At 33.2% G+C, this 19,521-nt stretch overlaps 1 protein-coding gene across 1 annotated transcript; it reads left to right on the top strand.

The window, feature by feature from the left end:
- The first annotated feature begins 328 nt into the window (after positions 1–328).
- LOC128162311 (mucin-4-like) lies at positions 329–19,344 on the top strand. Its single transcript, XM_052825461.1, has 4 exons — positions 329–1,402; positions 10,129–10,356; positions 13,725–13,843; positions 14,844–19,344. Exons 1-4 carry the CDS (start codon positions 1,207–1,209, stop codon positions 17,649–17,651), a joined length of 3,351 nt encoding a protein of 1,116 aa, XP_052681421.1. The 5' UTR covers positions 329–1,206; the 3' UTR covers positions 17,652–19,344.
- Positions 19,345–19,521: the final 177 nt, after the last annotated feature.

Below are 19,521 nucleotides of genomic sequence, written 5' to 3'. Positions count from 1 at the left end.
CATCATCATTATCATCATCATCATCATCAGTTGAAAACGATTTATGTTTGGCCTATCTATCTATCTATCTATCTATCTATCTATCTATCTATCTATCTATCTATCTATCTATCTATCTTTCTATCTATCTATCTATCTTTCTATCTATCTATCTTTAAAGTATGTATCTAAGTATTTTCTTCTTTAAAACCGATTAATTTCTGATACGATATCAGTTGTAAACAACTTAACACATCAAATGGATTAGCAGCTTTAATGTATATCAATGTATATCAATAAATAAACTTTTAGATACAACATAATTAAGTAGTTTAAAGGTAGACTCATAGAATTATTCATACAAATTTTTAACGTGTTTGCAGCTCTCCTTGTCGTCCTGAACTATCTTTAACAAACTACTTGACAGAACATATCTGTAAAGGTATTCGAATTGAAAACTTTATATATATTGTAGTGGGTCTTCACGAAAAGTACCTTTCATATTTTGTAGATATCACTAGAAACATTTAGTTACTTTCTTATATGAAAGAAAATACTTGGTGTGACTACAAACATTAAATCTTTGATCTACTCCAACACCGTTGTGTAGCAATCAAGTTGGAGCGAATCAAAGATTTTAATTAATTAATTTTTAATTAGATTGGTCTCAAAAATGTAGTACTTTCACATTTTGTGAAAACTACTGCGTGGGTCCTGTACAAAATACTTGATGGGTCTACACATCGAATAATAACGTACTTCACATGTTGTAGAAGTAACTGTATGGGTCTACACATGGAGTAATTACGAACTTTTACATGCTGTAGGAGTAACTAGGTTGGTGTTCACATTGAGTTATTACATACTTTCACATGTTGTCGAAGTTATTGGGTGGTTGATCACATGGAGTAATTACGTACTTTCACATCCTGTAGAAGTTATTGGACGAGTGTACACAAAGAGTATTAACATACTTTCACATGCTGTAGGAGTTACCATGTGGGTGTTCACATGTAGTAATTACTTACTTTCACATGTTGTAGAATTTAATGGGTGGGTGTTCACATGGAGTAATTACGTACTTTCACATCCTGTAGAAGTCATTTTGTTGGTGTACACATGGAGTTATTACGTACTTTTACATGTTTGAGAGTTTACTAGGTAGATGTACACATGGAGTAATTACGTACTTTCACATGTTGTAGAAATTACTGGGTGGGTCTTCACATGGAGTCCAGCGCTGGCGGATCCTCCAAGTTTCACTGGGGAGACTGTGTTCCTAACACCGATGTCACCAACAGATATGACAATCTGATAGACTACGCCGGGGACACTGCTTGTGGTTACGTAACTTCCGACTTCCTTGGTCTAACTGCGTGCTCGTCATCAGTAACAATGGGATTTATTTGTGAAAACCCAAACGGTAAAGTTAAAGACTTAATTTCTTATTTGATGATAAATATGAGAGAGAGAGAGAGAGAGAAAGAGAGAGAGAGAATATTCAGCTTATTATCCATACGTCACAAAACAACGTCTGAGGTAATTCACGCGTTATTACGTCCTGTCCGTTTTTAACAAAGAAACCAAGCTGTCATAAAAATTGATTTCGAAAATATCCAGACAACTGCAATCAATTATATCGAAGCGGGTTAACTCCAGAAAAGTTTCTACGTAATGTTTTGACTGACCTTTGTCCAATCAGATCGTAGCTGGGCGGAGTTAAGACATTAACATCTCGAACTGATCTCAGTTGGGAATACTCATTATGTTTTCATCCCTGACGTATTATTGGAAAACCGATGTTGATAAAGAGGTATGAAATTAATTACTCTAGCAACAGTTTGAAATGTTTCGTAAGTTAGGCAAAAGCTATGAAAATGAAAAAAAAACCTTTCATTTCGCAAATAGGGGTTAACTCCAGAAACGTTTCTACGTAATGTTTCGACTGACCGTTGTCCAGTCAGATCGTAGCTGGGCAGAGTTAAGACATTGTCTCTCGTGACTTGAGAGAGAGATAGAGAGAGAGAGAGAGAGAGAGAGAGAGAGAGAGAGAGAGAGATAACGAGAAAGTGAATTGAGAAAATTATGAGTGGTGCCGATGAAGAAATAATCATTAGTTATAACCTTGCAAACAAATTAACTAAAGTCTGATACTAAAAACAATTACATGACTTGTATATCCTATATTGGTATAACTTTAAAGCGTTTTAAAGAACGATTGTGAAAATTTCTTTGGCCGCACGCCGTCGACAACATGTACATGTATAAGAATGAAGTAGCTAACCAACTAAATTTCCTAGCATGGAGTCCGAGAATACGGTCATTAAATATTTTGAAATGATCACTTCTGAATTTAGATGTAGTGAAAAGGAAAGGCAACGCAGGCGAATGCTTTGTGGAAAACTAAAACAATGGCGGACAAATTCGTCCTAAGGTAAAGAATGTTTCACACTGAGTAACCACGAAGAAAGTTTTTATACAAAGTAAATTTACAACCTATGTTTAATTCCAGGAAGATTCTTGATTAGAATACTAACGGTAACACTTAATAATAAAAACAGGTTCTTAAATAATCGTACAGTCTTCGATGTTTGATATTATACTTCATCCAATTTTTTGTTTATAGACATCGTTGTTCCCTGGTTAAAGAATTTCAAAACACTTCAAAGTTTCATAAATTTATAAGATATACTAGACCTTCATTTGTCACTTTATAACTATTGTTGAGTATGTAGTTCGCTCATCTGCGTCATCTGAAATTTACCCCATTAACCAGTTAACTCTCTCTTTCTCTCTCTCTATCAAATTAAGTCACGAGCGGTAATATCTCAACTCCGCCTTCTACGATCTGATTGGACAAAGGTTAGTCAAAACATTACGTAACAACTTTTTCTGGAGTAAATGCCTATTAAACGCTTCAATGTACTTCGCTGTACTTATCAAGTGAATGTAAACTTTACTGGGTTGTGTCGATTGCCTACTCTTTTTGAAAATATAGAACACTTACTTTTTCCATGTATATATAAACTTCATTGCGTATAAGGTTGAATTTAATCCAAATCTTTGAACATTAATCCCCGAACGTCCATAAAAATCCAAAATAAAGTCCTGACTGAGATTGGTTCTATTGCAATCAGGGAGATAAATACACAAAGGGGCATAATTTGACCTACTTGTTAACGCTATATCACCTTTATTATATACTCTTAGCAACGAGCATAACTATAATATATTTTCCCCACGAAATTGTTTTAGAACCAAAATTATACATTGAAGTTATTTCTTTTTTTTAGAACAGTCTTCAAAACCAGTAAAAACAGTTAAATAGAGATTTTGTCTTGAACGCATATCAGGTAATTAGCGTTTTCCGCGTATTTGACTGCAATTTCTAAATACCGATCTCGATCCCTAATACTTACCGATATCCAAAAAAAAATCATTTTATCCGATTTATATAATACAGATTGGTCAAATTGATTGTTCAAATCATGTTCCTCTTTTCAACAAAAAGCTAAACATACTGTTTATATAGATGAAATGATGAATTTATGCTATATTTATTTTTACGGAACTTTTTTTCAATATACATATTTTCATGATTTTTATCAAAAATACGCCTATTGTGATCCCGAAAACGCCGGTCCTTTGGGTAATTTTATTTTCAATTGATTAAGGGCCTTAAGGGGTTAAAGTATCAAATTTTCAGAGAATTCTGTAGGTAAAAAAATTATAAAAGATTAAATTCTCTTTGAAATTTGTTTCATTTTATCTCATTTGTAAGCAAATTTATCTACTTTTTTTAAAATAAAAAGCAAGTGTTTCATGAAATCATTTGATCTGAAAAATTATTTCGTTCATTTTACATAGGATATCAGTCAAAAATGATTTTCTGAAATTCAAACTTCAGGCTTATGCTAATATTTTAAAATTATGAAAAAAGCATCATTTTCCGCATTCGGTTCTAATTTTAGCAACGGTCCGAGATTTTATAACACTGTTGGACTAGCAGGCAACTGGGTAAAATTTGATAAGGATATATCCCAAGATACATGTTTGAGAAATCTGAAAAAATTCTGTACAAATTTTATTTATGTAGTGGGGTATGGATCATTACCTTAATATGCTTGTGTATAACTTGATTATATATTTAGATTCATAACCGTATTTATATCACAAAAAATTGATTTTTGAAATTTTGAGAGATTTGTTCCCAGGGTCAATATTTTTTTACAGTAAAATTTGACTTTTTTAATGCTATCATTATGAAAGATTTTATGATAAAATATTGAGTATTGCTTAAATCAAGTAACTACTAGACATATACGGTCAAGACTTTGCTTGCACTTTTTGAATTTTCCTCAAAGATACTTTACATATAGTTCAGAAGTCTGAAATATCTTTGGCTGTTTGTGCATGATAACATGAAATATGAAATACAAAATTGAACTTAGAACAAATGCGTAATAAGGAAAAAGCCATTTGTTTATTCTTTCAATCAATTTTCTAAAAGACTCTATGCCTTTTGATCAAACTCTCTGTCTTCCGGGGAAAACAATCAAACGCCAGATTAAAGTTTAATTACCCAACATTCAGTGCAAACAAATAGCAGTACAACAATGCATGAACGCTCGGCAAACACAAAAAACCGATAAACTTAAAGATTCAAAAGAAAAGGAATTCTTATCCGCTTTATTCCTTTGTCCTGAAACGTTTTTCAATAATTAGTGATGAAAAAAATGTTGAGTATTCCCTACTGAGAACACTTTTAATTCTTTGTCTCTTACAGCGAAGTACACAGAAGCGTTTAATAGGCATTTACTCCAGAAAAGTTGTTACGTAATGTTTTGACTGACCTTTGTTCAATCAGGTCGTAGACGGCGGAGTTTAGACATTACCGCTCATGACTTAATGAGAGAGAGAGAGAGATGGTTAGAGTTATAGCGCTGTAACAGGTTACTGGAGTAAATTATAGATGAAGCAGATGAGCGAACTATCTATCAACAATAGTTATAAATTGACAAATCAAGGTCTGGTATATCTTATAAATTTATGAAACTTTGAAGTATTTTTAAATTCTTTAACCAGGGAACAACGATGTCTATATATAGATAATGGGATGAGGTAATGTCAAACATCGAAAACTGTACGAATATTTAAGAACCTGTTTTTATTACAAGTGTTACCGTTAGTATTCTAATCAAAGTTTGCCGAATCTTCCTGGAATTAAAAATAGGTTGTAAATTTACTTTGCATAAAAAATTTCTTCATGGTTATTAGTGTGAAACATTCTTTACCTTAGGACGAATTTGTCCGCCATTGTTATGGTTTGCCACTAAGCATTCGCATGCGTTGCTTTTTCTTTTCACTACATCTAAATTCATAAGTGATCATTCGATCATTTTTATACACAGACCTTAATTGATTTGTTTGCAAGATAATAACTAATGATTATTTCTTCATCAGCACCACTTATAATTTACTCAATTCTCTCTCTCTCTCTCTCTCTCTCTCTCTCTCTCTCTCTCTCTCTCTCTCTCTCAAGTCACGAGAGACAATGTCTTAACTCTGCCCAGCTACGATCTGACTGGACAAAGGTCAGTCGAAACATTACGTAGAAACTTTTCTGGAGTTAACCCCTATTTGCGAAATGAAAGGTTTTCTGTCATTTTCATAGCTTTTGCCTAACTTACGAAACATTTCAAACTGTTGCTAGAGCAATTAATTTCATATCTCTTTATCAATATCGGTTTTCCAATAATACGTCAGGGATGAAAACATTATGAGTATTCCCATCTGAGATCAGTTCGAAGGATTGAAAATGGCCGTCCTACAGTTATATGTTCATTTATAAATAACCGTAAGTAAACAAGAATATGACCGTGAAACCCAATGAGCTTTGAGAATTTAAAAAATAATAGTTTTAGAGCCATTTTAACAAGACCTTGGACTTTCGGTAGGACGTAACTATCTATTTCTTTCATCAAAACAAGTAAACAAGTTGCTATCCTTTAAAAAATGACCACAATACGTGGACCATTTGCATGTGTTTCCAACGAAAACGTGAAAGCCTTAAGATTATCAGAGTTTCCACCAACTCTAGCCCCCTGCTTTTAACCACCAAATTTGTACGTTGTATTACGTATATGTATAGCCCTGACATTTTATCTCAGAATTTAAAGGGTTCATACTTCTAAGATAATTATGATATATCTATTAATGAAGTTTACATGTATAGTATGAGGCATTCGGCGAATTCTACTACTGTTAACCAACTTTTATTCGCTTGCAAAAAATTTTCCACGAGGTTCGCGAGGGCCTCGTTTTCGCGAATATTTCTCGCAGCGAACCAATCGTTGTCGTATGGTTGTTATAGCAAGACTGGTATGAAGAAGGCTTGGCCGCGAACATTAGTCGTAGCAAACCAATTTATCAGAAGTAAATCATGAAATAAAGTCGTCGCGAATTATAATAGGTTTACAGTATTCGCGCACACATTACGATTTGCACTACTTTGTTAACTATGCAGTGACAGTTTTATGTAAATTAATTTCATATTTTGATGCATTTTTCTTGAGATTTAAACTTTTATACAGTGACATAATTATTCAATGATACTTAAATGCTTAAAAAATTTTAATCGGGAAGTACTCTAGCCTCGCCTACTATAAAAGTAAAGTTAAGTTACGTGTGTATTCGGAAAACAACAAAACATTGCAAATATGCTATTTGATACATGTTGTTGTTTCGGCATAACATTAACTTATTTCATAATACTGACAGTTCATATCACATGCCGATCATTTCTTTGAAAGGAAGACTTTATTTCTGTACTGTTTACCGACAACTTTACAATTACAGCGCCTTTAAACTTATGGCATGTAATCCCGATCCCGATTCAGATAACGTGTGATTGCCTGGTTCCCTGAGCTACCCATTACGCACAGGAACCAGGCTAGCTCATGCGCAGGCTGAATTTTCCCCATAGCATCCGGTTTAACCTCGCTTATATATTTTCTGCGTGGACCTCAGGGTCCACGCAATATTGCTGCCGATTTTGCGTGACATGTGCTTATATTGCGTAGTCTCTGCTCAAAAGCCAGACAAATCATGTTGATTTCAAAGAGTTATGGCTGAGTGGCCAGCAATAAAATAGACAGGTTAGGTGTAGGCGAAATAATGGGAAAAGGCGCTATAGACGTCTTCGATCAGTGACATTTGTAAACGATAAATTGTTTGTCAGATTTATCGGTTTCATAAAATGTTGTTTTTTTTTAATTTGTTCATTTTTGTATGCTAAATATACGTTCATTACCCATTCCCATTTAAAGGTTTGACCATATGCAAACTTCTTTGAAGGTTTTTTTTTTAAATTCCCCACTATTTGATCAATATGTCAGTAAAGTATGGAACTAGCTTGTATGATATCCTCTTTTCAAAGCCATAAAAGAATTAAAACAAAATCTAATTAGCTAAGGGATCGCAGTTTATACTGAAATAGCGAGTACTCATTACACGTAACATCCAGTAAAGATGCTTCATCCACCTGTACATTTATCGCAGGAAATCTAGCGCGAGTTCTCTTTTAACTTTCTGCTATTCTACTATTCTCGACTGAATAAGAAGTGTCCGTTCCAAAGAGGTCATGTTGTTTATTACTGGCCGCCGGAAGGCGCTCCGTTATTTGATACACATTTAAATATTGTTATTGCGTTTCTGAGGGATAGTTCTTTTTAGTAGAAATAATACTATGCTTATTTTTATGAATTGAAAGTAAATTTGCATGTAGAAATATGTTTTATGCCTTTTATAAAATAACACATTTTTTTTACTCGTAAATGAAAAGTAGGCCACACTTAGAAGATTGTCGTATTTTGGCGCTTTTTAATCGAGACTATAATCTGTTCGGAAAATTTCTGAGTTCTTCATTCTTTTCAAAACGGTATGCGGGACATTCAAATGACCTGAAATACTAAAGACCTGAATGTCATTAAATTTTATATAAATGATTTATTTGAATTTCTATGTGCCGTGTCAAATAAAATGACTGTGTGTGTATTTATTATATTTCCATGTAAAATGTGGTAGAAAATATCGTGAATGTCGTATTTTGGCGCTTTTTAATCGAGACTATAATCTGTTTGGAAAATTTCTGAGTTCTTCATTCTTTTCAAAACGGTATGCGGGACATTCTAATGACCTGAAATACTAAAGACCTGAATGTCATTAAATTTTATATAAATGATTTATTTGAATTTCTATGTGCCGTGTCAAATAAAATGACTGCGTGTGTATTTATTATATTTCCATGTAAAATGTGGTAGAAAATATCGTGAAAAAATATTATATCAATTATTTACGCAAGAATATGACAGAAATGAAAATTTGAATTAACTAAAAAATTTGAACTAATCCATTTTTTTTTATTATGAGGTCCCTTGAAATCATATATTAAACTAATGCATTAAGTTTTCATTCAACACAATGCAACAAAAAAAACCAAACTGGTTTGAAATACATAATCTCCAAAAGAAATATCAAATGACGAGTTCAACTTTGTATTAGAGTAATGTTGTAAAGGTACAAATCAATGTGTTCTACATTACTTCATACTATGGCAATGATCATACAATTTCCGTTAGAAATGCTTACAGTAACGAAATCGATTCTTTATGATAATAGAAAAATGTTAAACTTCAAAACAAGTTGCTGAAAGTATATTAAAATTTACCATAAAAATTAGTACAACCAACTCTTTTTTTTCTTCTTTGTGGTGTGTTTTTCTGTAAACAACCAATGATTCATACAACAATTATATTTTTTGCGGCCAATTTGACGCTTGTGTCAATATTATTTCTTGTCTTATTTGATAAAATGAAATATATCGGAAAGGACAGAAGGAATGGATGCGTGCAATAGCTCTCTTGGTTCTCTAAAGCTAGTGCTATACTGAAAACGGGTCGACAATCCTCACGAAACCTTAAATTCCGAGTGAAAATTTAAGTCAGCCATTTTTGGCATAGCACTACGGGAGCCAGAAGGCATGTTGAGTACAAGGATGCTGTCAAAAATGTTTTTTATGAATCTATAGCTTTTCTCCTTATTTTTCCCGCTGACTGGTTCGCTCGCTATAAAGATCAAATTTAATTTTAGATTTAAAATGCACAAGGATATATAATAAATTTATCATTATAACAGTAATTAACTTAAGGTAGTACGAAACATATAGCGTAAATTTTTCCCATAATTCATTTTTTTTTAAAATTGCACCAAATGTTAATCATATTGAATTGTATACGTATACAAAGTTTTAAAAAAATTCCACCATTAGTTTTCTCGTAATCTAGGTCTTAACTATGGCTTCCGACACCCTGTTAAAAAAGGGCTAACGTGGGCTCATCAGAATACATGATTTTAAAAAAAATTGTCAAAATATTTTTTTTGGCATATATCTTTTAACAAAGAAATTAAGACATGTTACACGTTAAAACAACAATAATTATTGACTTTGAAAAATTTTTGTACCAATAAATCAGTCCAATTAAAGTATATGCAAGAAGGCCCTATTATGGAGCTATTCGCCAAACTAAATACCGTTTTTATTTTTATTCCTATCATTCAAATTCCACGAAAAACTATCATAGAAATTGTTGGAATATGTAAATAATATTATGTAAATACCAAAACAATTCCACCACTAGATATTTTTAAAAAGAAGTTTAAACCCCCTTCCCCCACTTTGTGATAAAGTATTTTTAACAGTTATTGCGCGGCGTGACGTCATAATAAGACACATAGAACGTGACGTACGTCATTTATTTGTATCTCGTAAACAAGTAACTTGCGCAAGGATTTCCAAAGTGCTTGTTTTTCGGATACTGTTTTGTACTACCTTAAATGTTGATCCAAAGGCGCTTCGCGTCTCGTTTGTTCTGAGATCCGCGCCTGGCAATTCGACGTGGTCCGACTCTTTGGGTCAAATTACTGTTATAATAAATAGATAAAATAAATATTTATACACTGGCACGGGCGAAAAACTCGCCAATTCTGGTGATGTAATGTCACGTTATCAATGCATTATTTAATTATTTCCCATCTCCAAAACATGCATAAAATGTCATTTGAATTAATTTCATTTTGTTCTCATTTAAGGTAGAGACTCCTGTTTCACAAAGATGTCCACTACTGTGTATTCATTGGGTTATGATAGCAAGACTGCACTCAGGTCATCTGATTGTGCCTCGGAATGCCTTAAGTCACGAAATTGCGGGGCAGTCTACGTCACTGCGGGAAGTTCCTGTTCCCTGTTACAGTATAAAACTTCCTTACCTAGCAGCATGTTGGCATCCCATCTAGAGTCTAGTCACTATTACCACCGAAGTACGTAATTCTAATGGTCAGATGGAAAAGAAAATGTTTGAACTTACTTTGTATCTTAAAGGGGATGTCCGGCCATTTTGTACCTTTATAAGAGGACTCAAATGTAATCAAGTCTTGAACTGGCTTATTTCTGCCCAAACTTGATCAAAACAGTTGTGAAACTATCAAAAAGAAATAAATATGAAGTTTTTGAAAGTGGTGGGGGGACAGCCTTATTCAAAAATTCTCGACAAGCAAAAAAGAAAAAAAAAATTCAAAATACTGAAAATTCTAATCCCAAGGGTCGGGGGGGGGGGGGGTAGTGTTGTATGCAAATTGCATTGGTTTTGGGTATAAACGTGTCGAACAATACCTTAAGCAGGCTTGATGGTCAACAAATTACTCATCAGATCTCAAATTTTGTATGTTTTATTTTATTTTTTATTTATTTATTATTTATTTATTTTATTTTATATTCATTATTTATTTTATTTTATATTCATTATTTATTTTATTTATATTATAATTTTTTTTAAAATTTTTGATTATAAACTATTGTTTATTTTTTTGAAAAAAATCTAAAAATTTCAGCTTTAACATTTAAATAGTTTACAAAACTGTATCCAGACCTCTACATGTAAATGAGATAAATGTAATCTAAAAATGGCCGCGACTAACAAGCCCTCTTTAGTCGTTCAAGCATGTCGATCATTACATTACATAATTATACATGACGCAAAATGATATATTTACAATCCAGCAAAAATGAGTCGATCTACAAATTTACTTCTGAGTGACATCCTACATGTAATTAGTCCTACAAACTATCCAAAACCTCTGCCGATCGGTGCAAATAATGAACTTGTTCAAAGTCAGTGAAATCAATTAAGAGTCTTATTTACTTTCTTGCACTCTCCCTTTAATTGTCTTACTTAATAATTTTCTATAATGCTTTTAACCTTAATGTAAAGAATGTAAACAATAAATATTATCAAAACCATTCTTTTTAAATTAAGCCTTCCAAATATAAATACATAACAAAAATATCATCTTGAGAATCCAACGTTAATAGCAGAAAATACTTTCGGTCTATATTTCTCTTTATGTTAGCATCGGAAATTTGTGACGTTCAATTTACAATAACACACATGGCGCATGAATACAAGTGAGCGTCATCATTATTATACGATTAAATGAAACTAACATTACCATTTTGAATAATAATCGTTAAATTGTATCTTTTCGATCTCAAAGAAGAGTTTTTCCGGCAATGTCTCTGGCACTTTATTTTTAGCCGCGGAAGCACACTAAATTATATGTTTTATGGCTGTCCCATCAATTATTCATATCCCTGACAAAGAGCGTATATACTATACAAATATTGACTGGGGTTGAGGGCAACATTGATTATATTAGCCCCCGAGGGACGAAATATTGCCCGACGCGAAGCGGAGGGCAATATTTTCGTCCCAAGGGGGCTAATATAATCAATGTTGCCCGAAAACACAGTCAACATTTGTTTTGTTATATGAAGAAACAAACCAAAATTTAAGAAAGTAATTGAAAACAGATCGCCGTAATTCTCAGCTCAACAAAGAATTCACGAATTCAATTTTGTGCATAGTTCATTTCCTATATATCCTCTGCATCAAACTGTCACTAGTGAAATTCCGCCGACCGTAAGATGTTCTACTTGATTTTACTTCACAGTAATTCGCAAATCCTTATATCCGTTATGATAGCAAACCGTCGCATTGCGCGCCCGTTGTTTACTTGCCTTGACTGACTGTCTATTATAACGTCACCTTGTTTTGGAGTCGCGAAGAGTTATTTACGTCATCGTTTACGAATAAACAAATCAGAGGCGATTATTTGAAATAGAGGGAATGTTCTCGAGATATTATGCCTAGCCGGTCAATATCAAAAAAATATTGACCGGTCAATATTTTTCGGACGAGCTAATATTACAATTATTGACTATTCGTCTATATAGAGTTATATAGTGAGAATATACTACTGAATATAACAAATATATATATATATATATATATATATATATATATATATATATATATATATATATATATATATATATATATATATATATATATATCCCCGAGTACCCAAACTCCGTCACCATAAGCAAAAAACCTCCCGCGTTTCTCTGTAAACTATTTTTTGTGGTTTTTATCATTTGCAATCACTAAATATAATCTGAAACAATATAATTTATAAAATTATTAACAAGAATATTTTTAGTTATATTCAAATAAGCCCTCTGAATACAACGTTTATCACGCGTGCTTATTATATCTTATGAACCTAACTCCGTCACCCACATGCTCTATGATATGGGAGGGAATGAAGACACATTAACAATTTAGTTAAAACTCTATTTGTATCTAAGCCAAGTTATAATAAGTAAAAATGGTGCATACAATTTAAATTGTATTTAATTTCATCGAAATGAAATGATCGCCAGAATAAAAAATGGGTCCATGTAACAACAATCACAACGGCCTTTTCAGAATGTATGGATTCCGTTTGATTTATGTCCTTACATATTTCAAATATTTTATATCATTAATTAATATATTACTTATTATATTATTTATTTATTTCATTTTTAGAAATTTAGCATATTCTAAATAGCGATATACCGGAGATATCTATACCCTGTATATGGCAAAAGTATCGACATGAGCGATTTGACGTTATCTTCAAGAGTAGTGCATAAAGGATATTGCAGACTGAAAAAATGTATTAATTACCTTAATCAAAAATGTATTACATGTGAAATGTTTCATCTTGACCTCTCTAACAATGGATGACCACCGTAAATGATCGAATGGGTCCGCATGTCAGAAATATCGATATTTTAGTGCACCCATGAAAAAGTTTTAGCTGATTTCACACAATTAATGGTGCATAAAATGAACAAGGTTTAATTCTGTTATTTTTTAACACATTCTTAAATTTAACCGTTGCAAATTGTTGACAATTGATTTAAGATTTTTGACATGTAAAAAATGACGTCATAATCGTACTTGATTTCAAACGGCGAGGAGTTTCCCGAAAGTGACGGAGTTAGGGGGCTATGCGATATATATATATATATATATATATATATATATATATATATATATATATATATATATATATATATATATATATATATATGGAGGCTTTAATACAATGATACAAAAATACTTTATACAAATAAACATAAAAAATGAAAATAAATATAAATGTTGTTCATTTTGTCTGCACTGTCTGGTGTGTTATAGGACCGAAGATGTACAAAAATAAGCATTCAATGCTTAATTGAATCGTTTTGTATTTAGATACATTCAATATGACAACCTTAATATTTTTTTACGACGTTTCAGGGTTTCTGTATCACGACAATTACAGTTTCCCTTTTAAAGCTGGATTGACTGAAGAAGAATTGTGCAACGAACCGATTGGTTCACCAATCTCTACAAAGGCGATTTATGACGTCACAACGGTAAAGTTCATCTGAATAAAAACACCGACAGTTTTATTATAAAATTTAACATTTTAGTTATAGCCTATGCAATTAAAGAAAGAAATGGATAAAAACAACAGAATATTTAGTTACATACGACAGTTTCATTTAAATTTAAATTTTGAGCGTTGAGATCGAATGAGGATGGATATAAGAGGTGTTCGCGAATTGATACACTCATTTGAAAAAACAAAACAAAACAAAGCAACAGACTGAAATCTAAGTTAAGAATCGTGATAGACCTTTAATTGGAGATGTATTGTCCGTATCATTTTACTCATCCTCGAAACTAAGAATATAACTTCTAGAATAATCAACAGAAATTTTGGACCATACATTTTGATAAAACAATCGTAAATTTTAATACTTTGTTTTGCAAATACGAGGGTTGATTCAACATTTATGTCACAAATGCGATACAATTGTGAAAAATCGGCGTAAGGTATACTTTGTTATATCTACCTATTTTAGTTCAGATCTGAAAATGTTAATGCATTAAGATAACTATTTTTGAAGGTAAGATAATATATTTTATAAAGAGTGTGCAGAGAATAACCGCCGCACGCTAGCGATAAAAATTCATAATTTAGTCCTTTTAGCAAACAATTGGTTCTGATGCTCTATTCAAATCTTCTTTCATTTTTCTCCTGAATACATGTAAATAATTACTTTGTGTTCAGTAGAGTAGTATTTTGGATTATTTAATGTGCTAACGATGTTATTAACGGCTTTTCAAAAAGTTATGAACGTAGTCTTTTAATATGGCTGATGACAAAAGAACCTAGCTTTAGTTTTTCTTCAGAGGACTTGTCTTCTGACACTCTATTTTATTTATTAGTATGGCATGGGATTTTATAAAACAATGGAACTTTCTTTATAAATGGTATGGTCAACATAAAAATATTTAACTATTGAGTAAATGGCTTAAGAATTATATTGTTGTTACTAGTTAACAAGTATTGTCCTCTTAATTTGGTAGACAAAAGAGATTAACCCAACAACAACAAAAGAAGCCACAACACAAAAAAAGAAAGAAAAAACAACAGCTGAAGACGTCACAACACAAAGAACTAATGACACCAAAACACAAACATCCGAAGACAGAAAAACTAATGACATCACAACACCAACCACAGATGGTGCAACAGCCGAAGACATCACAACGCAGACAACAGAAGACACAATAATTGATGATGTAATGACATCAACAACAGAATACACAACAACAGGTGACTTCACAACACAAACAACAGAAAACAAAACAACTCATGACGTCACAACACAAACAACAGAAGACACAACAACTGAAGATGTCATAACACAAACAACAGCCGAAAACATAACAACACAAACAACAGAAGAAACAACTACTGAAGATTTAATTACGCAAACATTTATAGACACAACAAATAAAGACGTCACAACACCAAAAACAGAAGATACAACAATTGATGATGTTACGTCACAAACATCAGAAGACATTACATCTGATGACGTCACAACGCCAACAACAGAAGACACAACAACTAAAGACGTCATAACACCAAAAACAGAGGACACAACAACCATAGAAGTCACAACACAAACAATAGACGACACAACAACTCAGAACGTCACAACACAGATACTAAAAGACACAGCAACTACAGACGTCACAAAACAAAATACAAAAGACACAACAACTGATAACGTCACAACACAGAAAACAGAAGACACAACAAATGAAGATGTCAAAACACAAACATTCGAACACAAAACAACCGAGGACGTCACAACACAAAGAAAAGAAGACACAACAACTGATGATGTCAAAACACAACCATCGGAAGACATAATGACCGAAGACATCACAACACAGACAACAGAAGAAACAACGACAAAAGAGATCAAAACACAAACATTCAAAGACACTACAACTGATGACGTTTCATTACAGACAACAAAGTACACAACAATTAAAGATGTTACGACAAAGACGACAGAAGACACAACAACTGATGACATTACAACACACATAATCAAAGACACAACGACTGAAGACGTCACAACACAAACATTTAAAAACACAACAGCTGAAAACGTCACAACACAAACAACAGAAGACACAACCACCGACAACGTCACAACACAAACAACAGAAGATACAACAATTGATGACGTCACAACACAGAAAATAGAAGACATAACAACTGAAGATTTCACAACACAAACATTCGAAGAAACTACAACTGAAGATGTAACAACACAAACATTCGAAGAAGCTACAACTGAAGATGTCATAACACAAACCACAAAAGAAACAACAACTGAAGATGTCACATCACAGACACCAGAAGAAACAACAACTGATGACGTCAAAAAGCAGACAACAGTAAACAAATCGACAAAAGACGTCACAACACAAACAAAACAAAAAGCAACAACTACAAACATCACAACACAGACAACAGAAAAAACAACTACTGAAGATCTCACAACGCAAACATTTATAGATACAACAACAGATGACGTCGCAACACCAGCAACAGAAGACACAACAACTGATAATGTTACGACACAGACAACAGAAGACGAAACATCTAATGACGTCTTAACACCAACAACAGAAGACACAACAACCGAAGCCGTCACATCACTAACAATAGAAGACACAACAACTGATGACGTCACAACACAAACAACAGAAGACACAACAACTGAAGATGTCATAACACAAACAACAGAAGACACAGCAACTGAAGACGTCACAACACAAACAAAAGAATACACAACAACTGAAGATGTCACAACACAAACATCCGAAGACATAACAACTGAAGATGTCACAGCACAAAAGAGAGAAGACGCAACAACTGATGATGTTACGACACAAACAACAGAAGACAAAATATCTAATGACGTCACAACACCAACTACAGGAGAATTAACGACCGAAGACGTCACAACACCAAAAACAAAAGAATACACTACAACTGAAGATGTCACAGCACGAACATCCGAAGACACAACAACTCAAGATGTCACAGCACAAAAGAGAGAAGACGCAACAACTGATGATGTTACGACACAGACAACAGAAGACGAAACATCTAATGACGTCTTAACACCAACAACAGAAGACACAGCAACCGAAGACGTCACAACGCAAACAAAAGAATACACTACAACTGAAGATGTCACAGCACGAACATCCGAAGACACAACAACTCAAGATGTCACAGCACAAAAGAGAGAAGACGCAACAACTGATGATGTTACGACACAAACAACAGAAGACAAAATATCTAATGACGTCACAACACCAACTACAGAAGAATTAACGACCGAAGACGTCACAACACCAAAAACAAAAGAAACAACAACTGATGACGTCACAACACAGACAACAGAAGACACAACAACTGATGATGTCATAACACAAATTACACAAGACAAAACAACTGAAAAAGTCACAACGAAACTAGCTAGTGAGTTATCAACCCCTGAACAAATACCGGACTCTAACTCTTCATCATGTGGTTGCACGTGTGTGAAGAAAAATATTACCATCAACGAAAAAATAGAAGATATGGTATCAGAATTAAAAGTAGACACTACAGTTCTTTCTTCGACCGTACGGAAAAAGGTGTGTGCTGAGGATCCACGTCCAAGTGCCAGGAACGTGGGAATTCTGGGAATTTTGACAATTACTGTTCTGGTTGGATTTATAATATCTATGGATGTTGTTCGGTTCTTCCAAAAGGTTGACAGACCTAAGTTTAAGAAAAAGCCCCCGGCAGCTACATAGCTCTACGGAGCTGTAACGATATGCAAGCTTAGCAATAAGAACATTAATTCATTAACTGCGTTCAATACTACGTATCAAGTCTATCTAACTATGTAACTTTGGAGTCAGGGTGGCTCCTACGATCTTGAAAGCAGCCGTGGTGTATCCTAGGTTCGATCTTATTGGTACCAGAGTGTTACTAAAACTAAAACGCGTTACGAAAAACGGAATTTATGATATCAATTATTTACCTGATACGTATATGTAAAAATAAGTCAGAATCGATATACTTGTACTTTATATTAATTGTTTACTACAGATTCCTAATGAAACACGAGGAATTAATATCTGCCAACAATCACGAAAAGCAAATCTCGCGGATTTCAGAATATCACGCTTTTATTTTTCGGACAGATGTTAACTTAATGAAACTATAGTAAAAGTTCGACGTTTGCTATTTTGAATTCTCGCAATTTGATGCAAAATGGTTGAATCACAGAAATAAGAACCAGCGTAAAATAAAGGATTCTACAGTATACATGTACATGATTGTTTTATCTTAAGAAAAATAATGATTTGGTTTTCCTCAGACTTAATCAGACTGAATTTGATGACCTCTAAAACCTGGCTGCTTTTACAGCTCTTGATATGCATCCTAAATACATATGAATTCAAAAGTAAATATTGGCACATTTCTGTTTATACATACTAGCACTGTGTTGTCCTAAAACAAGCAAGGATCTTAGTTTGTTGGGGTCAAATCATGATCACCTTCCATTTTGATAGTGAAGAATTGCCATCATTATTATGCCTTATCGTAACAGAGCAAAACGGTTCGTAATGAACGTACTGTAACGTATACGGACGTATCTGCACGTACACAGGCGTTCTAACTTGATGACTCGTGTCGCGATGTTTGGATTAGATCAAGAATTTCATCTGGAATGAGATCGTTACAGATCACGTCACCTGAAATATGTCTATCGTGACCTTACCGTATCAAATCACGGTGAATCGCATAAAGACGTATCGATTCGAATCACATCCTATTCATGCGTAAAATGATAGAGAAGTTCCCCGATCAGCTATGATTCGTCAATCGTGCTGTTCGTTACAGGCTTCACGGCAGTAAGAAACTAGCACAACGTTAAAAAATTCCTTTATAGAGAAATGTGTACCCTTTTCAAGTGATTTATTCCGGGGTTTTTTTTCCGCTCCACGTTTCATAGCAACACTCGTTGGTACATGTAACAATTGAATCGACAGAACCATGTATGATATTGATATTGATATTGATATACCATTTATGGAAGAGAATTCATAATTTGAACATAAAAAGCATTTTAGGGCAATTTTTCTCTCATTTGCAACCATTGTTTTCTATTTTCTTTCAGTTATAATTTTAAAAGTTGTAATACGAATTTATCATTAGGATGAGTACACTCTAATGTATGCACGTATTAAAGCTTTAATCAGTGTTGATATACACAGGACTCCTTGGTTAAGAGAATAGTCCTATAAAAAATACCAACATTTGTATACATTTAATTCATAGTCATTATTTCTTTCATCTAATATTTAATATTTAATCCACTTTACTCATTAGAATTCTACCAATTGAAAAAGCAATGAAATTTACATAAAATTTCCAATCACAATTCATTTAATACACTGATGTTATTGATGTGTTTCAACAAACAATCTCTCTCTCTCTCTCCCTCTCTCTCTCTCTCTCTCTCTCTCTCTCTCTCTCTAAGAACCGGAATCAGATTTATACATTTAGCTTCTAAGAATGATATTCTAAACACGCTGGACAATGGAAATCAAATCAATATATGTTAAAATCAAAATACAGAATATATGGTCATCTTCCAAATCCAAACTAACTGTA

This window comes from Crassostrea angulata, chromosome 9 (assembly GCF_025612915.1).
Source record: "Crassostrea angulata isolate pt1a10 chromosome 9, ASM2561291v2, whole genome shotgun sequence".
Taxonomy (NCBI): domain Eukaryota; kingdom Metazoa; phylum Mollusca; class Bivalvia; order Ostreida; family Ostreidae; genus Magallana; species Magallana angulata.
Note: the sequence above shows the minus strand (reverse complement) of the source record. Positions and strands in the feature narration are given on the sequence as shown.

Excerpts from the sequence above, each read along its gene's own strand:
- LOC128162311 (XM_052825461.1), top strand. The coding sequence starts at position 1,207 with ATGGAGTCCAGCGCTGGCGGATCCTCCAAGTTTCACTGGGGAGACTGT. Across the intron at positions 1,403-10,128 it reads TATTTGTGAAAACCCAAACG|GTAGAGACTCCTGTTTCACA; the intron begins GTAAAGTTAAAG and ends TTCTCATTTAAG. Across the intron at positions 10,357-13,724 it reads TAGTCACTATTACCACCGAA|GGTTTCTGTATCACGACAAT; the intron begins GTACGTAATTCT and ends ACGACGTTTCAG.